At 28.1% G+C, this 22,516-nt stretch overlaps 1 protein-coding gene across 1 annotated transcript in view; it reads right to left on the reverse strand.

Moving 5' to 3' along the window:
- Positions 1–14,749, reverse strand: part of LOC136072103 (RNA-binding protein NOB1-like) — a 41,476-nt gene extending 26,727 nt beyond the window's left edge. The window contains exons 1-3 of the mRNA XM_065820409.1: positions 14,476–14,749; positions 11,311–11,444; positions 3,478–3,543 (exon numbers count right to left, since the gene is read on the reverse strand). Coding sequence (XP_065676481.1) covers positions 3,478–3,543; positions 11,311–11,444; positions 14,476–14,686 — 411 coding nt within the window. The 5' untranslated portion in view covers positions 14,687–14,749. The remainder of the gene's footprint in view (positions 1–3,477; positions 3,544–11,310; positions 11,445–14,475) is intronic.
- Positions 14,750–22,516: the final 7,767 nt, after the last annotated feature.

Genomic DNA, 22,516 nt, shown 5'->3' on the forward strand with positions numbered 1-22,516 from the left:
TAGGCTTAGATGAGATTAATCATTCTCAAAATGTACGAAATGCTGCTAGACAATTAGAATAAATTGTTTATTTTAATAAATAATAAAAATGGATTTTAATAAATCTTTTATTTTAAAAATTGTTACCTTGGAAATTTTAATAAAATTGGTTTAGTTTTTATCTATTACTTTTTGACTTTTTTGGAAATCTTTTTGTTTTGGTAAATCTTTTTGACCAGTTGTTAAATTAATAAATTAAATTTTTAAGAATTATATATCACTTCTAAAGTAATTGCATTTATATTTTTAGCTTTACATTTGCATTGATTTTATAGCTCTTTTAAATAGTTTAATTAAATTGTTTTATAGATAAGAAACAAAATAAAATTTAAAATTTTGTTTTTCTTTTTTATTAGCAATAAGCAACCTGTAATACGGGTTAGTAATAAATAAATAAAAATTTTATTTAAAAGAGTATATATCTATTTATCAAAATTACAATTACTTCTCTTAGTTATTAAGCTGTAGACTTCTTTTTTTTTTTCATTAAATTTAAAATAATGTATATTTTTATATAATTTAAAATTGTTTTTAACTATATAATTTACTTTTCTTTTTAAATTTTTTTTTAAATAACATTAATTTATAAAAGTTACTTGATTTTTTCCTTTTGTTCACTTTAGATTAATAGTTAGTAACTTAATAGAAAAGATTGCAATTCCTATGTTTCTTTTACATTCATTTGTGACTACAGTAGTAATACTGCTGGTATTATGTTTCATAATAGTGAAACTGAAATGAATGTTGGGCTTGAAGAAGTCGTTAGTATAAATGCTAATAGGCGACTTGACAATAATAGTGAATATGAAATAGATGATGAAGTCGTTAGTGTAAATGCTACTAGGCAACTTGAAAATAATCATCATCGAAATGAGAGAAATAGAGCTTGGCGAGATTAAATGAACTGTTGTCAAAATAAGAGAAATAGAGCTAGGCGATATGAAATTAATCGTCGTCAAAATCAGAAAAATAGAGCTAGATAAGATGAAATTTTACTTTTTACTAATTTTTCTATAACTTCCTACTAATATGGAATCGCATAGTTTTTTTAATGTTTAATCGCTGTCCCTATCAATAATAAATATTTTTAATTATTTTAATATGGTTTTCTTTTTTTTTTTGTTTTTTTCACACATTTTGTAACTACAGGAAAAGCTGTATTGTAAAGTCCTGTAATTTATCAATAAACTTATCATATACCTTATCTGAGTGTTCTATATCAAGGATGTCATCCCAATTAAAATCTGATAGAAGAGTATTAAAATTTTTCATGGATTTTTCATTTTTGCATATTTATTTCTAAAACTTATTACTTTATTAAAACTATTTACTAAACTTTTTATTTATCAAGTGTTATTATTTATGTTTAGATATTATATTCCTTATTTTCTTTTATTGCTGTTATTATCATAGGACAAGACTTATCATAGACTTTTTATTTTTATTCCTTTTTTTTTTTTTTTTTTCATCTATTAATAAGTTATTATTGTTATTTGTGTTGAGTTCAACCTAAAGCTAAATAAACTAACACTGTAGTGCAGATAAGTGCAAATTATTTACAACCTCTATAGAATAACTATGAATTATTGCAGCCTGTGTTAAAATTCTAATCTTTTTCATTGAGATATTGTATCACTTTTATTATTCTTATGTATGGTAATGTTCATGAAGTTATAGATGCATTAAAAAAAAAACATATAAAAAAAAAAAGGTTAATCAAAAACTTAATAAAATGATAAAACTGAAAACACCTTGCAGAACTTTAATCTTTTGAAATATCAAAAATATGCATATTATTATTAATATTATTTTATTAACATGACACCTTGCGGAACTTTAATCAACCCATTATTTACCAAAAAATGTAATTTATGGGTTATTTTGTAAAACTAATGATAGATTCTTGATATCTTTATCAAAATCAACCCAACTATTATTAATCCTAAATGTACGATCAATCAAACAACGAACAAGTCCAAATTTGTAGCAAAAAGGAACAAAACTAAAAAAATTTTGTAAAAGATCTGTATACGTTTTTTTGTGATAAACTGAAGTCGAAAAACAATATATTATAGAGTGATATTGAATTCTAAACTCTTCATATTGTGGCACCAATCTTGCCTCCACAGATGTTCCTGATTTCAATGTATATATTGACTGGAAAAATCATTTCCAAATTATATCAACTTCCAGAGCTTATTATTCCAATTTCAGAGCTTATCATTTTGATGGGTTATTTCATATAATATTTGACGGCGTCATAACCTTTCCTATGCAAAATATTTGTGAATTATAATTTTACCCTGATCTTGGTCAAAATAAGAATCATAACCGATGATAACAACATTTTGGTATCAATGAACTAGACCCCTGTGAAGTTTCAATGTTTCGAGTTAAATCAAATCAGAAAAGTGATTCAAAATTCAATTCAAAAAATCTGTTTTTTCAAATCAAATTGAAGTAATTTTATTATAAGCTTTTCAACATTAACTTTACATTTTTTTCTTGTTAAAATTACACTTTTTAACATTATTAGAGTATACTACTCTGATAACCTTAGCTGTCACAAAAACTTCAGATTTTAAAAAGTATCCAATGGGCAGGTGTTTTTTTAAGAACCCCAACGGAGGTTCTTTTACAAATGCTCAGACATCCTTACTGCAACGCAACCCACTTGGTAGTAAATTAATTATATGTGCGGATAAATTCTTACCACAGTTTTAAAACAAGTAGATGTCAAAACAGGTTTATTAAGTTGCTTTTTTTCTTTGAACAAAAAATTTCAATTATAAAAAAATTTTAAATATTTTTTTTAACATTTTTTAAACTGTATAAAAATATACTAGTATTTTCACACTTCAATCTATTTCATTAAGAGCATATAGCGCTAATAGACAAGACCAAAAAAAGTTTAAAAACTAAAATAAATTTTTTTTCTTAAATAATAGATTGCTTGCCCAAACCAAATCCTCAGTCAATGTAGCGGCATTTCCTTGTAGCAGCAGGCTATAAGATAGTCTAGGTAGCAGCACTCCTTTGTAGCAGCAGACTGTAATATAGTCGATGAAGCAGCAGATTATAAGATAGTCAATGTAGCAACACTCCCTTGAAGAATAGGCTATAAGATAGTCAATGCAGCAACACTAAGCGCATGTTTAAAAATATGCTTTTAAAAAAGAAAAACATTATTTAAAAAACTTTCTAGTCATTATTATTGCAGTTTTTTAAAATTCAATAAAATTTAATGTACTTACGCATTAATTTAATTGCTTTGACTTTTAGATGACATAAAAATGTAGCTTATTTGTTGAAGTTGTGTAATTGTTGTTAAAAAAGACTTTTTTTACCATAAAAGTCTCTTTCAACTACAATATAAGGATATATATATATATAAAATAAAAAAACTATTTTCACATTTCTCTTAATAAATAAACATACCTTTTTCTCAATAAAAAAACCACTAATTTCTTTATCAGACAATTTTCCTTTAGGAACAACAACACACTAGTAAAAAAAAAAAATTATCATATCATATATATCAAATTATCATATCATATATATACATATATATCAAAATTATCATATATGAAAAAAAAATCATATCATATATTAATTATCATATCATATAACCATAGATAAGATTTTCTATTATAAATATATTTAAGATAAAAAACTATATATATATATATATATATATATATATATATATATATATATATATATATATATATATATATATATATATATATATATATATATATATTAAACATTTTCGCTTCCAACAAGGCTGCAAGTAACCACTAATTAAAGTTGGAAATTACTGGAAGTGAAAAGATGAAGATTGTAGAGCAAGATAATGATTGACAGAAGACTTAAAGGATTGTAAATTATATGAATCAGGAAAGCAAAATGAAGGAAGCAAATGCCAAAGAGCTGATGTTTGAGGGAAAAAACTAGACAAATAAGCGTTTTTGGAGCACTTAGGAACAGTCACAGAAAAAGGATGAGACTTAATTGAATGACAAGTAACACGAGAATGAATTTTAGTAGATGGTACAAGAGACGCTAGCTCATAAGAGCAGTGCCCATTAAAGTATTTGTAAAAAAGAGAAAGTGAAGTATGTTTATAATGCATTTTTGCACCTTGTCTAAAAGAGAAAAGATCATGAGAAGATCCGCCCCAGATATGGCAACAGTATTAAATACAAGGCCGTATTTGGGATTTATAGAGATAGAGAATAGAATCCAAAGTAAGAAAGTGTCTAGCTCGATAAATAGATGCAACCTTTGCAGATACTAATTTTGCAACTGATTTCATATATAGTTTCCAAGAAAGATCGGAAGTAAGAGTTAATCCTAAAAGATGAAGAGTAGATGACTCATTGAGTACATCACCGTTCATAAATATAGAAAGATCTAAATTATTGCGGTAAGGATTGGCTGGAAAAAATTGAGTTTTATCTGTATTGAAGTTCACCAGCCACTGTGAGCCCCATGCTGTAGCAGAAGTGAGATCCTTTTCAAGCTCAAATGCCCCCTCCAAGCAATCAAAGAGTGTTGGTTTCTTATCAGGACAAGAATAAATAGTAGTATCATCAGCAAACAATGCCACCTTAAATGTGAGAATATCTGGAAGATCATTAATGTTAATTAAAAAGAGTATAGGGCCAAGGAAAGAACTTTGAGGAACCCCTGAAGTTACAGAATAAGAAGAAGAGTGCTGTCCATCAAGGACATCTTTTATATTACGATTGGAAAGTAAGGATTCAATAATCTTAAAGATGTTGCCAGATACACCATAAGAAGAAAGCTTATGGAGAAAACCAGCATGCCAAACTTTATCAAAAGCTTTTGAAATGTCAAGAGCAATGGCCTTAACCTCTCCACCTTTATCTAATGCACAATATAACATATCAGTTATTACTGTTAGCAAATCAGCTGTAGAACGAGAAGATCGAAATCCATATTGATGGTCAGAAAGTAAGTTATTAGATTCAAGATGAGAAATTAAGTGCTTGTTAATTAAAGATTCAAAAACCTTGTTTATGATAGGAAGAAGACTAATGGGACGGTAGTTAGACGAACCAGATCACTCTCCAGAATTTTTGAAGATAGGGATAACAGATGCCGGTTTCCTGCAGGCTGGAAAACAAGACTCTGATAAGCACTTGTTGAATAGTTTTGAGAGTATAGACAACAGCTCCGGAGAACACTTCTGCAAGACAATAACAGGTATCTTGTCCTGACAATAGTGGACTTTGGCGTTAGACAAAATCTTTTTACAATGGTTTCTATCAGTAATAAACAGACGTCTGTTTTCTGGAGAATTGTTTTGCTGATAAATATGGAAGTAACGGTTTTGATTGGCAATCGCAGCAACACAGTGTGAGGAAAACCATGGAGGAGAGTGAAGCTTGACCTGGAATGGTCAAGAGGGTACAAAAGATTCCATGCCATCCTGAATCCACAAAGTTATGTATGAAGCACATTTGTCGACAGGAAGACAAAAGATTTCTACCCAAGGGCCATCACGAAGAAAATCACGGAAAGAATCCCAGTCAGCTTTACTGAACACTGTTTAATAGCCCAAGCAATTGTTTCATTACTAATAATAAACCCTAAGCCATAACAAAGGGCTCTAAATGTGGCCTCCGCAATGCACACCAAAAGTACAAACAGGGACACAATCCATGCGCAACACGGCACTGTTAATACTTTGATATTTTTCAGTTGTTGATGGAATTAGCCTCTCTGAGAGCGACCACAGAGTTCGGGAAACCTGACTACCAGTTGGCCTCAGAACCATAAAACTAAGTTTTAGAGCTGTACCCTCATTAGGATATAATAGAATGAGTTCTCTAGTCATAAAAACAGAGACACAAGCAAAACCCATGCATAGAGTCAAGAAGATCCAGCATTTAACATCCTAAACTGGAAACAATGTATTAAAAATACAGCTGCGCCAGCCTGATAGATGAAGAAGAGGTGCGAGGCTGGTCAACAGATAGAATCTGTTTACCCCTTAAGTCTTTGCCTAGGAGGCCTTCTACAAGACAGTAGTATTTTTATCGAGACACCTTCTCTAGCCTTTACTCAACCAAGAGCCCCAAGGGCAGGAGATGTTATAAGTCGGAGTTGGCATCTCCTAGCCTTTGCCTAAAAAGGCGTATCCTACAAGGCAGCAGGACATGAAGCAGATTGTACTGCGTTACATGTTACCAGTAGCAGGATAACCTGACCTGACCATGTATATGTATGTATATATATATATATATATATATATATATATATATATATATATATATATATATATATATATATATATATATATATATATATATATATTAAGGTGGTTCTAAAAACAACTTTTTCTGAAAATGACTGCTGGCTCCCCCTGAATATGTTGTATATAATTAAAAAAATGCTAGATTTAAGAAATTTTTGAATAAAAAATATTTTAAGGGGTTGCTACCGACCCTCGAACATTATATAGGTCCCTAATATTATTAAAAAAAATTTTTTTCAAAATTATGTCATGTTGGGTCTCAAATTAAGGGAAATTATATAAAAATTTTAATAATATTAATCATTTTATAATTAAATTTTTATTTTAGATTTTAGTAAATAGAATGTTACGTTTTTTAACTAAAAATGAAAAATAGGGAATTTAACAAGATTTTTTGATTATAATTTTTTTTTATCTATGTTTTTTTATAAAATGAATATTATTTTTGAAATTTGTATATGATTTTGCTTCGTTTGAGACCCAACATGACATACTTAAAAAAAAAAATTTTCAATAAGGACCTATTTAATGTTCAATGGTCAGTAGCAACCCCTTAAAAAAATTTTTATTCAAAAATTTCTTAAATCTAGCATTTTTTTAATTATATACAACATATTCAGGGGGTGCCAGCAGTCATTTTCAGAAAAAGTTGTTTTTAGAACCATCTTAATATATATATATATATATATATATATATATATATATATATATATATATATATATATATATATATATATATATATATATATATATATCAGGGATATGGAGTCCCAAAAGGACTCCGGCTTTATATCTCTACTTTTTCCGAATCTGTAGTGTCCGGAAGCTCTAAACATGTTTGTTGACTTATTATCTGCTATAATAAAAAAAATTCATGAGATTTAATGACTTGAAACTAATTGTTTTTAAGCCCGGAGTCCTTGCCGCCATTATACCTAAGGACTCCGGGCTCAAAAAACTATTGTTCCTCTAACCTAAGTCTTAATTTTTTTTCATATTAGTAATCCATAAACTTATTTATATTTTTAGAGCTCCTGGATACCAAAAACTAGCATAAAGTAATCTTTTTGTAACTTTCAAATCTGGAGTCCTTTTTGGGACTCCGCATCCCTGATATATATATATATATATATATATATATATATATATATATATATATATATATATATATATATATATATATATATATATATATATATATATATATATATATATATATCTATATATGTATATGTATATGTAGTGATGCTGTTTTGAAGTGCATATACTATCAAAAAAGTGCTTGATGAACTGAGTCAGAGCTATAACATATATATACATATATAAATATACGCATATATATTATAGCTCTGACTCAGTATATATGTGTGTGTGTATATATATATAACTTTATATATTTAGATTTTGAATTTTTCCGAAATGAAAAATTGTGTAGTTATACCTCATTATATTTAGATCTGTAAATATGAGATATAATTACATCTATTCAACAAAATATTATATTTGATCCTATTAAATTCACTAAGGTATAATAACATCTGTCCAACAACAACTGAAATTTTATTGAAGTCTAATAACATCTGTGCAAAAAGTATAATGAATATATTACATGTAGTTACATCTTTACAGTTATGCTAAGAATAACAACATCTGTACAACTACGCCTGTTAATTTTGCAGATGTATTTACATCTTTTCAACTATATTAAGAAAAATTTTAGCATTTTTTTTCAGATGTGATTACATTAGGAAATAAATATAAATAATAATGCATTGTTTTAACCAGTTACATATCTTTTTCAGATGCAATTACATCGAGAAAAAAAAATAAACTAATAATTTATTTTTTTAAGCAGATAGTTACATATAAGATTTTTTCAGACGTAAATACATCTGGAGGGAAAATGTTCCAGATTGGACAGATGTATCTTTTACCATATGTGTATTTACTATCATTTTAATTTTTATTTTTATTTAAATATTAGCAATCCTGCAGTGGCAGATTCAGCATAGGGCTGCAAGTCAGTCAACTTGCGCCCCCTAAAAGTTTTTCATTACAAATTTCTGTATTTATTACAAACGAAAATAGAAAACTAGACCACAACAAATGATTGTTTACATACTTGCTTTACAAATTTGCCCACATATGGCAGAAAACAAAACCGAGACTATTCTTATTAAGAAATAATCTTTTATAATCATAATGTACATAGTCAATGCATTTTTAACATAGTTTGCTGTATCAAAACTACTGTGACTATACAGTGACGGATGCTCATAAAATTACAATAATTTTACAAACTGTAAATTTTTTTTTTTCAAAGGAGGAAAACAAAATATTGTATTTTAACTGACTTCAACATCAATTTAGATTTGTTTTCATGTGTTAAAAATGTTTTCGGCAAAAACCCTCCTTGTTTAATGTTGTCTGCATAGCATTAAAACATGAAGAATAAGAGCCCCCTCCCCCCTCCCATTCCTAGCGCTGCTTGCAGCAAAAACATGCCTGTAGACCATACAAGTCTATAACCTGTTAACCAAACAAAGGAAAAAAAACATTATATACCACGTTTTTTATAATTTATTGTTTCTAGATCTAGCGTACTATTAAAAATTTAAGTATAATTAATTTTTTCAAGGTTTCATAAGGTTTTTAAGTGTTTTCATTCAATTTTTTTATTCAAATTATTTTGCAATAAAAAGTGAAAGAAAAAATTTGGTTTAATAAATGATTTGGTTTCAATCAAAAATTTGGTTTAAAATCAAATTATATTTCCTCAAGTTTAAGTATATGCTTAAATTAGGCTGACCAGATTTTTTTAAAAGAAAAAGAGTATATATCCTAAATCCAATGATGAGCCACAAAAAGGGTCAAATTTTTATGATGGGAATCAAAATATATTTTATCTGTTGATGTAAATATACAAAAATTGTTTATAAAAGCAAGTAAAACCATGTTAAGTCAATATAATCAGTTAATACAATATTTATTATATGAATTAACTTTTAACGATTTTTAAATTATTTTAACCATTTTTAATGAACTTTATATTATTTAACGCTAGCTTTTAGAATTTTTTACACCTTTTGTAACTAATTTACATTTTCTTAAATTTCTTCATAATATTAATTGCATGTAAAACCAATAGTATTTTTACCTTCATCACACTCTCAATTGTTCTAATTTTCAAATAGTATTTTTTTTTCAGCCCAATATTGACAGACTAAGATAAACAATTATTTACATCCTGCATTATTCCATTTTACAGTAAATACAAATACAACAAGCATTTCCAGTAGCTGAAGCTTTACTACTGCATTGCCATTTTTTATATCTCCCCCAAGATAGCTTTCCATCTAAAAATTATAGGATCAGATCCAGCCTTTTTGAATAATCTAAACCAGTTTTAATGCAACAATAAGAGTTAAAATTTTCATTACAACTTATGAAAGGAATAGGTGGATACATTAGGAATGATTTGGATACATTAGGAAAATAAAACAATTTGATTACATGATTACAAGTTTAGATTGGTGTCAAGAAATAAAAAGCAACCTTTAAAATAGTTAATCATGGCTGAGATAAAGATTCATCAAACTTAAATTTGTTTGTATCCTTGTATTAATCATGTCATAAGAAATGTTAGATTTAAGGTACTTTAAATCATGAATAAACTTGGTTATTAAAATCACCTCCTTAATTGTGAAACTGTTTAAACAGATCTGCAGTAAACTATTTCAGGTTTCAACTAGCTTTAATTGTTTTTTATAGTTGGTTTTCAAAAATAACAACTTTAACTCATTTTAACACAATTTTCATTGTCAAATTCCTAAACATTTCACAAAATAATTTTTTATTTCATTATCTAAGATAAAAAGTGTATTAAGTGATTTTTAGAAAAAGAGAGTATAAAAAAAGTGTACTTCAAAAAATGATAATACTCTAAAAAAGAGTACGTCTGGTCAACTTAGCTTAAATTATTTTTTTTTTTTTTAATTTCTTAATATAAAATTCTTTTAAATTTCCCAATTTTTTTTAATTTTAAATTTCAATCACAAAATTATTTAAATAAGAGAATTTTAGAAGATTAAAATTCTTTTGTTTAAATAGATTTCCTTTTAAAAAAAAATTCCGAAAAACAACTTTTGTATTTTTAGAAAATGTTTGATCTTGATATTGCTTTAAATAAAATGAAAATATAAAATAGTGCTTTCACGTTTTTCATATTCTATTCGAGATTTCTAGTTAAAATAATTTTTAGGTATAAGTATTTATTATGTGTTAACGACATATAAGATATAAATAGAAACATTTGTATGGCTAACTTTAGCGAGGCTTTAAGTATATTAAGTAAATTAATAGTTGAGTAAATGTAACTTATTGTAGTAACTTACAATTACTCAATAGGTTGCTTTTTAATACAAAGGTAAATTTACTGCGATGAACTTTTTTAGTTCAAAGGCAAATTTACTGCGATGAACTTTATCCATTCAGTAAATCAACTTATAATTTTAAAATATTGTTAGCTTCCACGCAGAGATATAAAGTAATTTAAATTCAAAAGTTATGTTGAATTAAAATTCTTTATGTTGAATTAAAAACTCCACACAAAAGTACAAAGATTATACAAAAAATTATCTATTCAAAAGATTTTGAATGACAATTATAAAAAATTTAGACAAAAAAAATACTCTTAAGAAAGGCCAAAAAAAAAAGAAACTAAATAAGAAAAGAAAAAAAATGTTAACTTTTAAAAAAATGAAAAAACCAACCTTAACTATTTATTTTAGTAAATTTATTATGGGGTTTAATTTTTTATGAGGTAAGAAAAATATTCCGTTAAGTTTTATGAAAAAAACAATTCTTTAATATGACTTTAAAAATTAAATATCCTTGTCTCTTGACCAGCTTTATAATAATATAGGTTACACAGAACAAAGTACTGATACAAATAAAGTTTAATCCGAACAATAACTACATAATACCTTTTTAGTTGGCTCACTTCGAATATGATCAATACCACAAAACTCTTTTTCCAGCTGATATGTTAAAGCAATTACTCTTAAGTCAACTGCTGATAAACTTTTAAAATCTCCAGTCTTCTTCGAAAATTCACTAACTTACAAATCCAAACAAAATAAATAGCTTTAAATATCAACTTTATGTATAAATATAAAAAATAGTTTTAAAACAACTATTCATTCACACAAAACTATGTGGGGTTATAGTAGTACCATCAACAAAGGTGACTAAGAAAGTTTTTTAAACATTATTGCATCATATAAGAAAACTGTTAGTCTAATCTCTATCTTGTTTTTTAACAGAACATTATACTATCTAGCTTCCTGAAATGGTTCTAGGCCTGATTAACACTATACAGTAAACACCCTAATGTTTTTATTTTGTTCGAGCATCATCGTATTATAAAATTAGATAAGATACATATACTCATACAGGGGTGTAAACTCATGGTCGTCTGGTGGCACGGGACAACTCATTTTCTCCAAGAGTGACTGAAATTTTTAAAAAATGCCTGTCAGTAGCCCGGCAGTTTGAAAAAGAAACAACATGAAACAGATATTTATTATGACAAAAATGACAATCTTTAAAATTTGTATTTATAGTTATCTCTTTACCAATATCTCTTTATAACAAAAGTTACTTAACAATATTTTTAAACAGGTTATAACTTTTCACAACTTTTTATTAATCAACTTACTTTTAATTAAACCATTTCTTATTAGATGTTTTTTAGTAGTCAGACGTTTAAATTATTTTTCTTCATTATGGATAGACTAACACATTAAAAGGGAAGAAAATACTGTTGAAGATCAAACAGATAACAAAAAGTGTATTTTAATATGTAGTAGAATCTTTTATTTCAATTTGGTTTGTGTGAAAAAAATTACATACAAAGTTTAAGACCTAGTTTTTTTAACACAATACTATATACTACAACATTTACAAAGCTGCCCTACATAAAACAGAACATCAATTATCATTATCCTCTAAGCCTTCAAATGCCTCAAACATACTGCATATAAATTTTTCAATATCAAGCTTATAATAATCTTCTTTTTCATAGTTTCATAGACCACAACACTGGAAGTGATAATGTTTGCTGCATTGAATCCACACGCCCTCGCTTAACTCTACTCATTTTGTTACAAAAAGTACACAATACCAATCACTAACTTTGATATGGAGCTCTATTGAACTTGATGGCATTGACTCTAAATAAAGAATTCTTTTTCCTGGTTTAACCATTGTACTATATATTTTTCATTTTGCAAGTAGGTTTGTGCCTAGTCTAGATTGTTCTTAAGAATATCTAAAACGGATTCGTTAAAAACCATTACAATTCTTCACCACCAGGGTCTTTATTTTTTCCTAGAAGACACTTTATCACATCTGTTTTATTCTTAGGGTAGACTCCTGTCGCTTGAAATCCAGAAGTTAAAGTGTCTGGCTGCAAAGTGTTAATTAACTTACTTAAAAGCGTAGGCATGTGTTCTTTTGGAATAGTTCCTTTTATACAATTCAGATACAGTTCTAGTTGGTCCATCTGGAGTCCAACCCTGGTGAAGATTCTTCGCTTTATAAACAACCATAGGCAGCAAAAATTCTCCAACAGTATTACCAGAAACATACTAGTTAACAGCTTTGAATATTCATGTTTGTTTTCTACATGGTGCTTATGGCCACAAAAAAATAACAGTTTTCACCATTGATTTTCTGTTATATTGGTCTCATCATAGTTAGAGATGTTTTCTGGAGGTATATTATTACATTCAGATTAAATGCAATCTACACCAGGCATATTATCAATTGAAAGTCAGCTTATATCATGAATCATTATATCTTGAAGTCTTCCTTATATCATAATAACATTTAACTAAAAGTCGAACGTCCAAAGAATCAACAGGTAACCTTCAGTCTGTCATATAAGTAATTGTTTAAACAAATACACTATCTGTTGAACTATCAAGTCTGGTGTGTAAACCACGCTTTTTTGGAACTTGATCCCCAAGTTTTACTCTTTCATGCAGTGTTCCTAACAGAATTTTTCAAGTTTTAGCTGCTTTCCTGATAGTAAACCTGATGTTTTTTACTTTATTAACTGCTGTTTTTAAGTCTTTTTGAGTCAAATTTGTTTAATAACCTCAGCTATTTTCCTTTCTTTTGTAATTTCCAATAAAAAAAATCTTGATAAAAAAATGTCATTTTTAAATGAGCAAATAATCATTTATAGACGAGTTAAAATCTCAATTTTGCTTTCATAGAACAATGCGTATTTGAACTTGATGTGTAGCAACTTTTATAGTGTTTTTATATGTGCTTCTTGGGATTTCTTGAAATTAACATCTAAATATTATATTTAATGCAACTGAATCAAAATAACGCAATATTTAGCTCTATTGTGTGTGTTACCTTTTATTAAACTTGGTACAACTGTTCATTGTTACCCTGCTGTTCATAGTCACCCTCGTTGACGATAAATCTGAATTTTTATTAAGGCAATCTTAAGTATGAACAAAATAAACGCAGTGGTTTAAAGCTTTTAAATATAGATCAATACAAACAATTGTCCCAAAAACAAGATAGCAACAACAAATAAAGAATCCAGAGAGACTAAAATAATCCAGAAAGACTAAAAGAATCCAGAGAGACTAAAAAAAGACAATGGCTACAACTACTGTGCAAAAACCAACCCAAAGAACAAGCTCAGGAACAAAAAAAGATAAAAATATGCAGTTAACTATGAAGTGAAAAAGAAACATCGTCCTACTGTGCATTTATGTAAACAAGGATTCTATTATCTGTAATTGATGATATGCTATCAATAATAATAAGTATAACCTTATTTTGTTTGTAATTATTTTGATGTATAATAAATGTTTATTTTTTAATAAGTTCTTTGATTTATTTAAAACCTTTAACCGCTGCGCACTGGCTGGTGATTCACTGCATGCTTATCATAGTACAAAAATAGTTCACTGTGGCCAACAGTGTGAGACAGTTAATCACACTAAATCGTCAATTTAGTGGGAACTTTTGATATAATTTAATAAATTTTGTTCAGCCATTTCCATTTTTTAAAACAAAGAATAAAAATAATGTAGAAAAAATTTTTAACGAATAATAATTACCAAATTTAAGACATTCTGATGAAGGTTCGCGAAATTCGATTTCGTAAGGAAGAACTGAAAGTCTTTGCTTTGTAGCACAGTCTCTAATCTCGTCGATAACTTCACCTATGGTAAATATTCTTTTGCCAAGACTTTGAAGATCAACATTTCTTATAAAAGCTGCGGAATCTGCAACAATGCAAGAGAGCTTAAAGGAAGAATCTTGCTCCATGCGAGTTCACTGTTTTTTACTGCATCTTGAACAATTATCGGTTCGGTTTTAAATCCGGCTAATATTTTGCACACGCAAAAATACACACAATAAATAACCGGGAGGCTGAATAAGCGCGTCTTAAGTGCGAACTGGCAAAAGTGCGAAGCAGTTACATTTATTTATTTATTTATTTATTTATTCATTTTTATAATTGACACATATGGTTATTACATTGATAGCTCTATAATTGGCTAATTTATGTCAACTGACACTTATAAATACATTAACAACAATAAAAAAAAAAGAGCCAACTAAAGTGGCAAAAATCAACAAAAATATAAAGATTTCATTTTAAATTAGCTTATTAATGTATCCAACATCTTTAATAAAAACCGCACATAATTTGCATGAGCATTGCTTGGGAACCCAGTTTTTTATTATAAGTTTAAACTCCATCAAAGATGAAGATGATTATTCGGGATTAGTTGATTAGTTTCCAAATTTTTGGTCCTAGGTAAGATAGAGATTTTAATCCATATTTTGTAGAACGAATATTGGTGAAGTTTGGATACGGGATTAGTTGATTAGTTTCCAAATTTTTGGTCCTAGGTAAGATAGAGATTTTAATCCATATTTTGTAGAACGAATATTGGTGAAGTTTGGATACGGGATTAGTTGATTAGTTTCCAAATTTTTGGTCCTAGGTAAGATAGAGATTTTAATCCATATTTTGTAGAACGAATATTGGTGGAGTTTGGATTTTCATTTCTCAGATTTGGTTTAAGAAACTTAAAATCTTCATTCATAGATATAGGCGCAATTTGTAATTTTACTTTGAAAATCTAAGTGACTAAACAATGCAGTTTTTTTTTGTGTATAGTTAAACTACCGCTGTTTAGTAAGAGAGTTTTAAATGAGATTCATAGTCTCTGTAGATAATTCTTAGAGCTCTCTCATGGATTTCATTTAAATGCAACAAGCAAATTAACCACTGTAATGGTTGTTCAATACTCATATATAACATATAGTGACGGAACACATCGGCATTACCAGGAGTCATCGATTCATTAAAACTTGTTGGCTGTCCAAAAGTAAGATTGACTGTGGCATTCCGCATTGCCATTAAAAAGTACTTGCCAGCACTTGATATGAATCTTTATAAAGAAATATGCAAAAAAAACTTGAAACGCGAAAAGAATTATACAATAACGTCAGTGAAAATGATAACATAAAAAACGTCCAATAAATTTGTTACATAAAATTTTTAAACAATTGCGCAAGACGTGCGCGTGTTGCGCAAATGAGAAAATAGGTTAGGAACACTGATCTCAAAATATAACTTATATTATATTTTGAGATCAGTGTTTTGTTATATTTTGAGATCAGTTTTTTGTTATATTTTGAGATCAGTAGTTAGGAATTATCATTACAACAATCTGAACTCTGCACACTTTGTGGAAACTAAATTTAAAAAAAAAAGTTCTTTTTTGACCCGCTTATATATATATATATATATATATATATATATATATATATATATATATATATATATATATATATATATATATATATATATATATATATATATATATATATATATATATATATATATATATATATATATATATATATATATATATATATATATATAGTCACCCCGGAATACAAGTGTCGTATAAGATACTGCGTTTAAATTGAGAAATTTGCATTCAAAGTTTCAAGTACAAAATTTCTTTATGTAAATTTAATTACATGTTGAAATTTAAAAAAGTTGACTAAAATCAATATAAGTTTTTGTTTAAATTGTTTAAAAAACAAATAAAAAAAACTTCCCCCGTAACTAAGAGCACTGTTTTTCAAATACGACAAATGTATTTCGAAAGTCAGAACATTTTGTCGGAATACAATTGTCATGGATGCAATTGATTTGATTGAATTTGAATTAAGGTTAAATTTACTTATATTGTAACTAACAATGACTTATAACTTTAGAATAATTTTAGTTTCACTGTCCTTCGCATTTTTTTTCTTTAATTCATTCCCGGTAACCAATTTATCGGCATTATATTTAGAATTACAGTTTTATGCAGAAATATACATCTTCAAGCTTCTTATATAGAAATGAAAAAGATTCTTATACAAAATTCACTTACTCAATTTATAAATAACTAAATATTCACAATTTTTTCTTCTTTTACATTAGGCAATTTTTATAAATATTATTTATTTTCAAATAAACGAAAAATAAAATAACTAATTTATCACACAAATCTTTTAATTTGTCTGTGAAAAATAAAATATATAAGTTAAACCTTAAATATAAAAAACAACCATTATTGTACCTTTTTTTTTACAATAAAGAAATAAATATATACAATGTTTATTAAAACATTTTACAAAGTGATATATTTAATTGTTTAGACTAGTGTTTAAGATTTCTCGATATTTTTTGATTCTCGAGAAATGAGAAATTGAGAATGAACTTCTCGAGAATTCTCGAGAAATTTTGAGAAATGTCAAAATCGTAATTTTTTTTTAAATTTTAATATAATTTATGTTCATAAAATGTATATGGACAAACATTGGATTGTAAAAACAGCAGAGTAACAAATATAAGTCAATTAATATAAGAAAAAAATGGTATAAAAATGTTACGAAAAAAAGATATACTCTAAAACATAAAAGTGTAAAAAATTTTTAATTGTTATTTATTAGTTAATTTATAAAAGAAAAAAATACTAATACAAAAATGTGAAACGAAAACAGCAATTAGACAAATTATAAGCACACAAGTAATAATCTTTATTTATTGTTTTTAAAGTAATATTTTAAAAAACATAATGCATTCAATGACGTGTTTGATAATCTATTTCTTTTTTTTCTAACAAAATCATTAGCAGTCGAGAAATTACGTTCGTTTTGCGTCGTTTAGATTTTCCAAATTTTGTGACCTTATTCCAGTTGTTTGGAATATGCTGCTGTCTTTTTTAAGTGTCTGATAAAGATTCTGGTTATCGTTATCGCAACGTTAGCGTGCACTATGGGACAAAAGTATACAAATTTTGCACAAAAATATTTGTGATAATTATTTTGTTCGTTTATGCCTGTAAATGTCATTATATAAACGCATATGGTTTTCATCAGAATATTTTCAAAATTGGAGATTTGAAGATTGGACTTAGTCCTGACAAAGGATTTTGTGGGTTGGTTCCTTTCTGCATAACTTCATCCAATTTTCAATTTTTTGATATGTTCTTAATAAATGAAAAATAGTTTCGGTTTTTTATTATAGCATTAAGAATTTTATTATAAGATATTATAAGTAGGTAGATATTGCAGTTATTTAAAAATTAATAAATATGCAAAATTTACTGCTAAATATCTAAGACCATGTCTTCAAAATAGTCAGTAAGAAAACCTTCATTTAAATCCATGAAATTTGATTCCTCAGTTGTGGTGTCCCAATCAGCTTCTTGTTCATAATTTCTAAATAATAGGAAATTTTCGACAGCTTCTGATACCTGGTGTTTAACCCTTTTCATTCTCGCATCCAGTTATGCTGAAGACACTATAGGGTACAATGAATCTAATGCTCGATTAAATACATCAAGCAAATTACTTTACGAGAACACTTTCGAGAATGATATCTTCGATTTCGCCTATAGTACTTATTACAAGACTCAGCTCCCTCATCACCAAAAAGTCCGGTTGATAATGGTAGTGTCATAATAATGTTTTTTGAATGACAAAGAATTTTATGAAGAGAGGCAGGCATGTTGAACCATTTATACTTACTAATAAATGAGGAATATGTATCATGACAGAAGGACCCAAACTTTTCAAAGTCAAAATGTTCGTGACAATTAAGGGCAACAAGAATGGTGCTTAAATTTGATACAAGTTTCTCATCTAGTTCTAAAATTTTAGCGAGATCATGAGGTTTACTGAAAAGTCTCCGACATAAATTACCAGTTGTTGTATTTCCCTGTCCGCCTTGACATGGTCTATCAATTTTGATCTTAAAGAAGTCCTCTACTTTATGTCGAACTCTGTCCTTCTCTTCAGCTAAAGTTTTTTTATCTTCCTCACTTTTAACTTACCATAATTCTAACTTTTTTCTGTATGAAAAATTAAGCAAGCAATTGAGAGTATTGATGGTAGCATGCAAAGGCTGGCAACCATAAATAAGGGACGAATCGCCTTTTGGCTTAAATTGATTATTATCAAAGTTTAGCAAGTTGTTAAAATGCTTTGGTGTTGATTTACAAATGGGGCAGGTTTGGGAAGATTTATTGTCAAGTAAAAACTTTAAAATTTTTCCATCAATTAAAGTCGGAAAGAACAACAATGATATATTAACTTGCAACTCTTCTCCAGTATTTGTTTGATATGGAGCCAAGTTTTGATGTCCTCTTCAATTTGTCGGAAGGTTACCTTAACATGTTCCATCGTTTCTTTAGTAAATTCTAGAGGCAGGGGGCGCACAAATCGAAAAGATTGAGGAGTAGGATTTTTCCATAAAATTTCTCCATCTAACTTACTTCTTAGCTGTAATGGTGTCATGGTAACTGTAAATAATGAGTGGTTATCTATTACTGAACCAGATGATGACGTCTGGTGATATTCAATTTGACCAGTTATTCCATCAGCACCGTATGCAAAGATCGTTTCAGCATCAATAACACTTTTATTTACATTCTTCATATAATTCACAATTTGATCTTTTTCTAATAGTACAATCCTCGAAATTGTGTGACAAGATAGTGATTTTATTGAAGTTGACGCTTTCACATCAGATGATTGTATTTCATCTGGACGATATTTCTTCTTTGCTTGAGAGACTTCAAAATATGTTGGAAAGATGTTGGCATTTCTACTTTTCATTTTAACTCGTAAATTTTGGGATGTATTTTTTGATAATGAACTATCAATAAGAAGATTTAATGCCTCGTCTGGCGTCATCTTAATTGGTTTCTGTGTACTGATTTTACTAAGAAGCTCCTCTGCATTATCATTATTATCGATGACTATCTTAATCAATTGTTTCAGGAATTTACATCCTTTTCTATGTGATGCTGTTTGAACAGCTTTTATTTAATGCATAAATGCAGTCTTCAGAATCTTCGGCTATTTGAGTTGCTGCCTGATTTTGCCTCCTTTCGCGCAATTCTTTTAATGATTTTGATAGTCGTCCTCTTTTTCCTAATGGTGATGTTTGGCATGGTTGAACAAAATACTCAGGAGAGATCACAAATTGTTCAAAGTAAGTGGGATGATGGCGCATTAGATTTTTAGAATCACAACTCCTTAATCTCCAATGTCGTGAGAAATTACTTTTAAGATTATTCAAATCTTCTTTTAATGCAGTAATTCCACTTTCAGTTATTTTTTTATTGTAAAATGATTCAACCTTTGTAATGCATTTTGAAAAACTGATTTCAAAATTTTCTTTAAATAACAAATTTCCAAACTCAAATTTCAACAAACTGATTGCTACTATATTTTCACTATTACTATGCGCGTGACTACGTTACCAAGAATTCTGCCCTAAACGCATAATGACTTAATTTTAATTAAAAACGAGTTATACTTAAATAAATATTTTGTTCATGTAAGCTTTCAGAAATAATATTTAATGCAAATTATAAAGATGATTACATGTATGTATTAGACGTTTTTGTGAAGTTCCATCATTCTGTTTGAAATTCTATAACTTTCAAACGGGGGTTTTGAGGGGTATATTTTGGTACCAAATGAAAGGTGAAACCCGGAGTATTCACCTTTCATTTGGTACCAAAATAATTAATACTATACTATACTTTTTGATACTATAAAGAATGCGGGGCTTGTAAAGCCAAAAATATGGTAATAACCCCAAACTCCGTATCTCTAAATATTTCTTAAAATGTTTTATACGTGGAGAAATATAGATCTGATTCGTTGCAATCAATTGCTAAGAATCACATTTGTAACTATTAAATATGTGTTGTGGGAAAAGCTTCTACTTGTTTGCGCAAATTTTTTGCAAGAAATATCAGAAATTTTCATTTTTTATTTTTTTATTAATAAATATCAATTTCGATAACCTACAATATCAATACCGTGAGAGATATTTTCAAAGTTCGTTTAGCTACAGATTTCTATAATCCCTAGTTAATAAAAAATCATTTCTAAATTGAAAATTAAAAAATTGTGATTTTTGATTTTTGCGATCAATTTTTATTTTTTTATCCGATAGAAGATAATAGATAATTTCGTTTGTTGTATTTTCTATAGCTAAATTTAATTGTTCTTCAAGTGATAGCTCAGTGTTGACATTACTGCTAATGGACGTTTCTTCAGTTAGGTCTTCTTCGGAATCGGATGACCCATATAACATATCGAATATATCTCTAGCAGTTTTATAAATATCATTTTTTGACGAAGATTTTAAAAAAGAAGAAGCATATTTTTCATCATTAGTTGGGTTATGTAAAATTTATATAAAGATGCAACATTATCTTTTTTCCTTTTACTTATTTCTATTTTGATATTGTTTAAGAATTCTCTACTTATTTGGTTCTTTCTACATTCTTCCTCTAATTTATTAAATAAAAAAATTAAGGCTCCTTCGGACATTAATAATGTTGCATTTGCTCGACTTAAAGCTTCTACAGTTATTCGTGTTGGTTCTAATACAGCTAATAGAATTTCGGTCATTTGTATCTTTCCACAAGTGGTTTAAATCAAATTCACTTAATGCCATTTGCACACAGTTTTTGATTTTTAAGAACCGTTTCACCATTATCTCAATAGTAATCCAGCGTGTTTTACAGTCTAGTAAGTCAATTCTTTTTGTACTTGGTCTTTTACATATTTTTGTAGAACACCATTTTTCACTGGAGAATTTTAAAAGAGTTTTACAATTTTTAATATTCCTACAATTGTCTTTTTAATTTGGGATTTAAATTAAGAGTTTTTGCAACGTTACACGTCAATTTCCAAATTAAAGTCATCTTCTTCTTTACTTCCAATGCTAGCATCATCGTCGCTATCTACAGCCTCATGCTCGTCTACGGATTTATTTATTTCATTTTTCGGTTCAGAGTAAAATGTTTTCAAATCAGCTAAATGTATGGCATGATTGTAGCATAATTGCTGCAAGGCAAGCGATAATCTATCGAACTTCTTCATAACCGCAGCACCATCGCTCATAACACCCACAATATCTTCTTGTAAAGATAGACCAAACTCTTCTAATTTTTGTAACAGTATTTCCAAAGTTATTTCTGATGTACAACTTCCTTCGATAAAAATCAAACCAAGGTTAATGAATTATTTTCATTATTTATGTATAAATGAACATCCATGAATCTACGATTTGTCCATTCGTCAACAGATACGCTGAACTTTCTTTCTTCGTCCTTTAGGTTCTTTATAACCTGTACTCTTTTTTCTTGCTATGGTAAAATTCCACCATTAATTGTCTCACCTTAGAAAGATTATGAGGTAATCTGAATCCCCTTGCGGTCACACTTTGCCGTGTAAATTCACTTTTAGTAATTTTACTGAACGATATACCATCCTCAGCAGCCAATCAAGAAATCAATTTAGCCAGGGTTGGTTGTTTCACAAATTTAAAAATAGTTTGATTAGTTAGATTTTCAACTTTATTCCGTTTATTTTGATGAAACGTAGAACTTTCTAATACGCGAGTGTATTTGTAGACATCTTCAAGATGTCTCCACATACCAATCGTTGCTGAACCTTTGCATAATAATTTTCTTGTACATAAATTACAATAACTTTCTTGTACGAAAGGTTAAAGAACTTGGTTTAAAGAGGAAATTTGAGAAAATGAGGACTTTA

The sequence above is a fragment of the Hydra vulgaris genome, chromosome 15, assembly GCF_038396675.1.
Source record: "Hydra vulgaris chromosome 15, alternate assembly HydraT2T_AEP".
Classification (NCBI taxonomy): Eukaryota; Metazoa; Cnidaria; class Hydrozoa; order Anthoathecata; family Hydridae; genus Hydra; species Hydra vulgaris.